The sequence below is a fragment of the Mus caroli genome, chromosome 1, assembly GCF_900094665.2.
Source record: "Mus caroli chromosome 1, CAROLI_EIJ_v1.1, whole genome shotgun sequence".
NCBI lineage: Eukaryota > Metazoa > Chordata > Mammalia > Rodentia > Muridae > Mus > Mus caroli.
In genome coordinates, this window is record NC_034570.1 from 86031051 (window position 1) to 86040860 (window position 9810).

The 9810-nt window shown below is 41.9% G+C and overlaps 1 protein-coding gene across 1 annotated transcript in view; it reads left to right on the top strand.

Annotated features, from left to right (window-relative positions):
* Farp2 (FERM, ARH/RhoGEF and pleckstrin domain protein 2) overlaps nucleotides 1–9810 on the top strand; it is a 104399-nt gene that overhangs the window by 44837 nt on the left and 49752 nt on the right. Inside the window, exons 3-5 of the mRNA XM_021168209.2 lie at nucleotides 5471–5575; nucleotides 6378–6420; nucleotides 8370–8448. Coding sequence (XP_021023868.1) covers nucleotides 5471–5575; nucleotides 6378–6420; nucleotides 8370–8448 — 227 coding nt within the window. The remainder of the gene's footprint in view (nucleotides 1–5470; nucleotides 5576–6377; nucleotides 6421–8369; nucleotides 8449–9810) is intronic.

Here is a 9810-nt window from a genome sequence, read left to right on the forward strand (position 1 = left end):
TGCCTCTGCCTCTGCCTCTGCCTCTGCCTCTGCCTCTGCCTCTGCCTCTGCCTCTGCCTCTGCCTCTGCCTCTGCCTCTGCCTCTGCCTCTGCCTCCCGAGTGCTGGGATTAAAGGCGTGCGCCACCACGCCCGGCTTAATAAATACATCTTTTGTTTGTTTGTTTGGTGGTTTTCGAGACAGGGTTATCCTGGAACTCACTCTGTAAACCAGGCTGGCCTCAAACTCAGAGACCCACCTGCCTCTAAATCTTTTTTTACTTTTAAAAATAAGATAGTATATATATATATATAAGATAGTATATCAAGAGGGGACTAGAGAGATGCTTCAGCACTGGCTGCCCTTCCAGAGAACTTGGGTTCAATTCCCAGCACCCACATGGCAGTTACTGTCTGTACCTCCAGTTTTAGGGAATCCAACACCCTCACACAGACACACGTGCAAGCAAAACACCAATGAACATAGAATAAAAATAAATTATTTTTTAAAAAAAGATAATATGAAGAGTGTGCCAAGCATGGTGACATATACCTGTAGACCTAGCATTTATGAGGTTGAGACAGGAGGATTAGTAAAAATTTGAGGTTAGTCTTTAATATATAGTGAGATTTAGTCTCAGAAACCAAACAAGAAACTAACAGGAGGTGGAGAGAGACAAGATGGCCTCTGTGAGCTTGAAGCTAACCTGGTCTACCTAGCAAATTCCAGGACAGCCAGGATTGCATAGACAAACAAAACAAAACAAGCATAGAAGAATTTATATCAAGAATAGACTGAGAAGCATGTAGTGGTGTGAGCCTGTGATCCAGCACTATGGAGGTGAAGCTCAGGAGATCCAGGGTTTTTTCTTGGCCATCCTGGGCTACATGTGTGTGTGAAGGGTGTTGGATTCCCTGCAACTTTTGGAAGTCAGTTGTGTCCTTCCACCATGGGATCCAGTTTACACAGTGGAAGTTTCCACAGTCTCACACTTTTATCCAGTAAACTATCTTGCCACCCTGTCATAGGATTCTTTTTCTCCTCCACAAGTCTAATGATATAATATAGTACTAAATTTCTTGTGTGTTTGAATAAACTTTGCATTGTTATACTACTCTTAATTATTACTGATTTATATTTGCCTGTATTTTACTAAGGATATTTTCATTAGTATCCATAAATTTACATTTTTATGTGAGGTTATGTTTGTTTGGGTTTTGGAAATGTAACCCTGACTCAAATGCTTTGAAGAAACCTACACATTTTTTGGCACTGTCTCTTTGTGGCTCTGAATATAGTAGTATTTTGGGACTGCAGTCTGATTTCAGTGACACAAAAGATATGAAGCTTCTCTGTTACTTAGACTTGGGAGAACTTCATTAGTTTAGTAAAACTGCACTACAGTTTTAGAGACTACACCCAAAGGTGTGTGCCTGTGTATTTATACAAACACAAAGAAGTAGGTATAGGACATACTGGATATGAAGGTGCATCTTGAGTGTGCTCCCGTGTGCCTCTGTAGGTAGTGTGGGGCCTAACTTGTAGGCCACCCCACCCTGCTTGGCACAGAGTGGCCGGGCAGTAGAAGGAAGAGGGCTGAGTTGAATTGCCTCTTCTCTGTACCACCTGAAATAGGACTTGTCTCAGACTGCAGCTACCATCAGAACCTGAAACAATTGTGCATATTTTAGGAGTTGCCATTTGCAGTGTGCTTACCACATTCTAACCTAGAGACACAGAATGGAAGACCCAGTACCTGCCCTTCAGATTGGCTGTCTAGAAGGAAGAACTATCAGATAGGCAGACATCAGTGTAATGGATGTGTTGCTAGGCATTACCAAATAGTGTGAGAGGTAGAACTGACTGGGACTCACAGGGCCATATGAGTACGCTGACTCTTGTTTTAGATTGTCAGAATGGAGGGGACAGCAGTACTTTGGGTGTATCTAGCCTCCCCATTCCCATCTCACCCTCAGTTTTGCGCTACAAGAGAGAGTGCTCCCATATGGTCATCCTCATGAAGTGGATGGAGGTGACAACAGAGCAGCTTCTGAGAGCCTTCCTGGAGTGGTTCTATAACCTAGTGGGTTTGGCTGCTGTTGTAGCAAACATCCCATAGCTGCCTTGTCTTCCACCTATTTAATAACCCCAGGGGTTTGCAGAAATGTATGGGGTAGGGCAGTGGGTCATGGGGTGTTCTTTCAGGTCATAGCAGTGGCAGACCTTCTCAGAGAGGCCATCACATAAGTGAGTTCTCCCTGTGAGGTGGTAAGAGATAGTATCAGGAGACATACCTGTAAGACTTGTTCTTCTGTTATTCATAAATGTCTTAGTCAGGGTTTTTATTCCTGCACAAACATCATGACCAAGAAGCAGTTGGGGAGGAAAGGGTTTATTCAGATTACACTTCCATACTGCTGTTTATCACTGAAGGAAGTCAGGACTGGAACTCAAGCAGGTCAGAAAGCAGGAGTTGATGCAGAAGCCATGGAGGGATGTTCCTTACTGGCTTGGTTGCTCTGGCTTGCTCAGCCTGCTTTCTTATTACCAGCCCAGAGATGGTCCCACCCACAAGGGGCCTTTCCCCCTTAATCACTAATTGAGAAAATGCTTTACAGCTGGATCTCGTGGAGGCATTTCCTCAACTGAAGCTCCTTTCTCTGTGATAACTCCAGCTGTGTCAAGTTGACACAAAACTAGCCAGTACAATAAATGTATCTATAACAAGGCCGGGACTGATAGTGGCCTGAGAGCTAGAGGCCTGGGGGAGGGCAGGGCAGTGAACTGCTGTCCTCTGCAGAGAGCATGGCCTCAGGAACTCACATCCAGCCAGATCTCCATCTCTGCCTACACAGTCAGCACTAACTGGGTCCAGTGTATTGCAGAAGCAAAAAGACATGGCATCAAAGGGGCATGATAAACGGGGAAGTCTTTATTTATTGGGGGAGGGGTGGGTTGTCCTTGTGCCACAGCTCACATGGAGAGGTTGGAGGACAAGGTTTTCTTCTTCCACCATGCTGATTCTGGGAACTAACTCAGGTTGTCAGGCTTGGTGGCAAGAGTCTTTTGCCCACTGAGCCATCTATCCAGCCCATACAGATGGAGTTCTCAAAGAGTAAATAAATAAATTGTACTTGGATCTCTGGGTTTTTTGTTTTGTTTTCTTTCTGTCTGTCTGTCTGTCTTTTTTTTTTTCAAGACTGGGCCTGTCTGTGTAAACCATCACCAGCTCCTACCCCATCCTAGAACTCATTCTGTGAACCAGGCTGGCCTCGAACTCAGAGGTCCACAAGTGCTGGGATTAAATGTGTGAGCCACCACTTGGGTCTTTGGTTGTAAAGCCATCTTGGTCCACATAGCAAGTTCCAAGCCAGCCAAGGCTACATAAAACCAGAAAGCAAAATGGAGTCAGGTGTGGTGACACATGTGTTTAATTCGAGCACTCCAGATGCACAGGCAGAGAGATCTCTATGAGTTTGAGGCCTGCCTGGTCTATATAACAAAGTCCATATAGAGCTACATACTGAGACCTTATTGCCCCTTCCCCCACAAACACTTATAAGTCACTCTGTAGTCCTCTTTTAAGGTCTCCAACGTATTTTTCCTGCTATTTTTTTCTTTATTAGAAATTTCAGGGGTTTGTTCCTTCGAGGATTTTTTTTTCTCCACAGTGATTACACAGAACATCTGGAGCTGCTGTGCTTTTTAACTCTAAGGACTTTCCTCTCCCCTACTTTATGTTTGTGTGAAGAGAAGATTGTTCATGCCGCTTGATCCAGCGTCACAAGAGTAAACAAAGAGCCTTACTTCTTACTTCCTGTCTCCAGTACAATAATGATAATTTCCTTGAAGGTTTGGTGTGCAGTCTACGCATATTTCATGGACTGTGTGAACACAGAGACCTTTAATTTTCCAACTGATCTTTTTCCTTTGGACTTTATTCCATAGCATATAGAGTTCTGGGTTCTCTTTCATTATGCTTGTGTTACTACTTATTTCGTTTTTTTGTTTGTTTGTTTGTTTGTTTGTTTGTTTGTTTTGAGCGAGCCAAACTTTCTGGAGCCCAGGCCTACCTGAGAACTCACCGTGTATGCCAAGCTAGCCTCAGACTCACTAGGTTTACTGGCTAGCTTCCCCAGGTGCTAAGATTATGGCAATGAGCCACCACACCTTGCTACTGTTTACTCACTTGGTCAATCCTCTACTAAATGTGTCCTTGTGTGATTAGCTTTGAGCAGCTTATGAGAGTGCCCATAGGAAAAGTGGACTTGATAGGACTGATAGATACATAATGAACTTTGAAAGTTATTTCCAAATTTACTCCTCAAGGGATACACATATGAATTAATAATATTAAAATTTCGTATTGCCTTTTTTTTTTTTTTGAGACAAGAGTCCTACTGTGTCACTCTGGCTTGCTTGGAGCTCACTATGTAGAACAGACTGGCCTCCAACTCATAGAAGTCAGGCAGCCTGTCTCCCTCCCGAGTGTTGGGATTAAAGATGTGCAGCCACATGCTTCCCATACCTCCAGGTTTTTTGTTTTGTTTTTTTGTTTGTTTTTTCCAAATAGGGCAGAAAGGTATCCTTGAGTCGATGATCTAAGTTCAATCCCTGGAGCCCACAAAAGTCATGTATAAGTGAAAGGAGAAATTCAACTCCAAAAGTTGTTCTCTGACATGCAAGTGCAGCACCATGGCTCCTGCAACATCCCTCCCCCTCAAAGAACTAAATAGATATATAGTTTCCTCAGCACTAGGCAGAAGTGCCTCACAGGCATGTCTCCTGGTGTTCTCTGACAAATGAAATCTTACTATCTTAATTTATCCTGGGACTAATTTATTAACCACTAAGCTCTATTTGTGGGTTTTTTTCATTCAGCTTATGTGTAGGTAAAAGATAAATGATATTAATTCAGTGTGATTCTAGATCATTATAATTTGTTCAACATCTCTCTAATCAAAAGTTTTTCAGGCTGGTGGTGGTGCACGCCTTTAGTCCCAGCACTGGGGAGGCAGAGGCAGGTGGATCTCTGAGTATGAGGCCAGCCTGGTCTGCAAAGTGAGTTCCAGGACAGTCTGGGATACACAGCATGTCAAAGTACTACAAATAGTAAATTTCTTACTGCAACCCTCTATAAATAGACTTCGGAATGCTGCTTTTTATTGGTAAATTATATTGAGAAATTATTTGATAAAATGTAAGCTGAAATTGAAAATGGTTGCTTTGGTCTAAAATTACAAAGATATTTGACTAAATACACTAAGAATATAAGACAGTTTTTGTTTGTATATTTAGTTTATCAGTTTCTAAGCTCAAGATTCCGTTTATTTGCTGTGTGATAGTCTGTGAATCTTTCATACATGAAGGCAAAATGAAGCAAGAAATTCAATAAAACATTATATGAACCGTATAACTTCCTGCCAGTTTTCAACAACCTTCGTTGCTTTCCACCCCATCAGTGAGCTTCTTCTCCCCTGTCTCCCTGCAGCCGAAGTGTGACGGGCAGGTCTTACTGACGCAAGTGTGGAAGCATTTGAACCTCATTGAATGTGACTACTTTGGTCTGGAGTTCAAGAATGTCCAGTCCTACTGGGTATGTGCTTTTGATTTGCTGTGGACACTGGGTCTGACTGTGCTGTAGAGGAATTATGGCATCCACCATAGTTACAAAAAGCCTTTTAGGTCATACTATAATGATGTAAACAAGATGTTTGCTAAGTAACACATTATGTTATTAAAGTACTTTATTTTCACCTATGGGAAACATACCTGCCTTTAAGCCTAAATGCATATCTTTCTTAAACTCTTTCTACCTGTTAGTACCTGTGCCAAAGAAACCTGAGTTGCCATGGCAACCACTCTTCCCTCCAGCTAGATCTGAATTGTGTTCAAGTGGAATTTGGGCCAAGTGGACTGATTTTGCATCATTTCACTTATTAAACAACCTGTAAAAAAATGTGGGTTTTATTATTTATAGATGTGACTGTTTTAAAAACAAAATCCTGTATCTGCCTTCCGATCAGAAAGTATGTCTTTGTTCTGCTCTGTGCAGAGCCTCAGCCCCTGAGCAGTACAGTGGGTTTGCTGGAGTTTGTCTGCTCTGGCACCACAGTAGGCATCCTCCACTCAGCAGCATCTCTTGAGGTTGTTTGCCTGCAGTGGCTCTGCTTGAGACTGTAGAGTTACCCAAGTCAGTGCTGTCGAGTTAGTGAATCAATGCGGCCCCTGCTTCTTGAACTTCCTGTACAGTTTATTAAGATATGATTAATGTGTAAGAGGACAGTAGAATAAAATAACCTGTTGTAAAATTTCTTAGTTATTTGTCTTTTATAGGATACTTACTAAATGAAAAAATTATTTAATAGTTTATTCTCTTCTGTTAAAACCCTCTTTAGATTTGGCTTGAACCTATGAAACCCATCATTAGGCAAGTACGAAGTAAGTACCGTATTTAACTCTTTCAAGTTTACTCTTTTATGGTCCCTTGCTCTGGAACAGTGGGTTTAGATGCGTTCACAGTCACTGTCACTGCTTTGTGTAGGTGGTAACATAGTCCCAGAGGATAAACTCAAAGTCACCTAGTGGTTGGTTTTAAACTATAATAAATAAGCATAAGGATCCTAGATTTAACTCAAATCATCATAGATAACTTAGCTTAAGTTTGAAAGTCATAGTATTTGTTCCTTGGTATCTTAATTGTAGGTCAGTATGGAAGGTGAAAACAGAAGTTTCTTTCTAGGTTATGAGGAAACATTGCAATGCTTCTTTTGTGTTTGGTTTTGGGTTTTGTTATTGTTTGAGACAGGGTCTCTCTGTATAGCCTTTGATTTTTTAAAATTTATTTTTATTTTATGTGCATTGGTATTTTGCTTACATGTGATGTCTGTGAGATGGTGTTAGATACTCTGAAACTGGAGTTACAGACAGTTGTGAGCTGCCGTGTGGGTGCTAGGAATTGAACTCTGGTTCTTTGAAGAGCAGCCGATGCTTTTAGCCACTGAGCCATCTCTTCAGCCCTGCAATGCCTCTTTTAAGAAACTTTTTGGAGGACTAGAGAAATGACTCTTGCAGGACCAAGGCTTGGTTGGTCCCCAGCATCTGTATGGCAGCTCATTGCTGCCTGCAACTCCAGAGTCAGGCTTGCAAGGGCACCAGGCAGGCATGTTAACATGTGTGCATGCAGGCAAGCACTCCTACACCTAACAGCCAACCTTTTTGGTTTGAGGATTGTTCGTCTTCTTGGTTGCGTTTTGGTTACAGGAGGGAGAGCAGGTTCTTTGCACTCACGATCCTCCTGCCTCCGCTGCCCAGCTGGTGGGATTACCAGCACGTGCTGTCATGCACAGCGTTGACTATACCCTTTTTTTAGCAACTACATTAAGGAAAAAAAGGCCACATGGAAGTGACTGTTGTGCTGAGAAGAAAAGGTTGCTCCTTGTCCCCTAAAAACTACACAGCATGGTAATGTGCTGTCAGTGGCCGGACAGCAGATCTGCACTGACCTTAATAGAATTTATCCTGAAATATAAATAGGAATATATTCTCCTTATGTATTTATTTGGTTGTTTTTAAAGCAAAGTCCCTCTTTGTAGCTCAGACTAGTTTTGAACGCATGATGCACCTGCTTTAGCTGCCTAAGTACTGTAATGCACCACCACTCCTGACCTAAATTTGTTCTGTAAGTTGTTGTTGATAATTGCTTTTCTTTTTAGGGACTGACCTCAGATTTACTGTGTAGCCTAGGGTTGCTTCTGATTCACAGCGATCCTACTGTCTCAGCCTCCCCAGGGCTAAGGATTTCAGCCATGAACCACCACACCTGGCTATAATTTAATTCTACTTTTTGGGAAAGGTCCCATGTAGTCTGCAGTGACCCCAAATTTACTGTGTATCCAAGATGATCTTGAACTTGTGGTCCTTCGGCCTCTACCTCTCCATCCTGGAATTACAGACAGATGCACCACCCCTGGCTTTTGTGTGGTCTTGGGATGGATCTAGTGTCTGGTGCATTCTAGATACAAACTCTACCAACTCATTATGTCCTTTCTACCGTTTTATTTTCGTTTTTTGAAGCAGGATCTTAGTATATAACTCCAGATGACCTAAAACTTGATTTGTAGACCAGGTTGGCCTTGAATTCACAGAGATCACCATGTCTGGAGAATTAATTTAAACATTTTAATGTGTAATTTCCCATATACTAAAGAATGTTCCCAAGTAGTCTCTGCTTAAAACAGAGTATTGAAATTCCCCAGTACCTGTGACTGGTAGTTCAGGACTTTAAATGTGTGTGTAGTGTATAGGAAGCCTCTTGATTTTACTATAGAAAGAAAGAAATGTGGGGATTAAGCTTATTCTGTGAAATTTTATTTATTTTGTTTTTACAGAGCCAAAAAACACGGTGCTTCGCCTGGCAGTAAAATTTTTCCCACCTGACCCTGGTCAGCTGCAAGAAGAGTACACAAGGTAAGGCTCCCTCTAGGCAGGGCTTTCCCAGTCCTCTGCCTGAGTCATTAGGAAGGAGGGGGCGGTCCTTCTACCTGGGCGTCACTCAGTATGACTGGATGGGGTTTTTACTACGTTTCATTTATTTATTGTGGAAAATATTATGATACGCTACTGTAGTGATGCAATTCTATGAAAATATTGTATTAAAAAAATTGAACTTCTGCTGGACCTTATGGCCAAGTTAATATACATCTTGAGATCATGTAAGGCTTATCTTCGTTTAAGTTAGGATTTTTAATTGGTGTGGAAAAACACCATGACCAAAAAAGCACCTTGGGGAAGAAACTGTTTATTTCAGCTTACAACCCTCAGGTCATACTCCGTCACTGAGGGAAGTCAGGGCAGGAGCTCAATGTGGATCCTGTAGGCAGGATCTGAAGAGGGAGAACTCTGCTTAGAGACTTGCTTCTCTGGGCTTGCTCAACTTGTTTTGCAACCCCTTTGGGATGATCCCACCTGCATTAATCATTAATCAAGAAAGTGCACCACAGGCCTGCTCACAGATATTCTCAGTTCACATCTTCTCAGTTGAGGTTCCCTCTTCCCAAGTGACAAAACAAACAAACAAACAAACAAAAACAACTAACATCCTAGTCCTACCGTGTATTCAGAAGTTTAACCTGCCTTTAAGAGAATATCATAACAACGAACTTTGCCTTGGATTTTGAATGCAATCAGCTTTTATAACCTAAGCTAATTAATGTCTTCAGTCTTAAATTATGTGCTCTTCCATGCCCCTGATCCAGAGTAGTGTATGTGTGTATGTGTGTGTTGTGCTAACTGTTTGCTAAAAGCAGCCAATAAGTCAGCAGCAATCTTGTGAAATAAATATCCACCATAAATGTTGGCATAACCTATGGATATTGTTTGTCTGAGTGAGTTGGGGTTGGTAAAATGACTGCTTTCTGGAAACCTGTTAAAGATTTCTGTAAGGAATCCCTCATACCTTTCCTGTGCTGTGTTTCTTGTGTACGTCAATAATTCAACAACAACATACCACCACAGATAGGCCTGTAACCACAAGTGCAGACAGATAAAAGATACAAGGAGAAAAATGAAGAACTCAATTGGCTGGTTATGGTCAAATTAATACAAAATGGAGTACTTTGTTTTCATTTCTTATTGCAACATCAACATCTGGTACCTCTGAAGTCTTCTTTAGTGCATTTAACCTACCTCCCTCCTCCCCTCTTTCTGTCTGTCTCTGTGTGTGTCTCTCTTTCTCTCTCTCTCTTTCTCTGTCTCTCTCTCTCTGTCTCTCTCTCTCTGTCTCTCTCTGTCTCTCTCTCTCTGTCTCTCTCTCTGTCTCTCTCTCTCTCT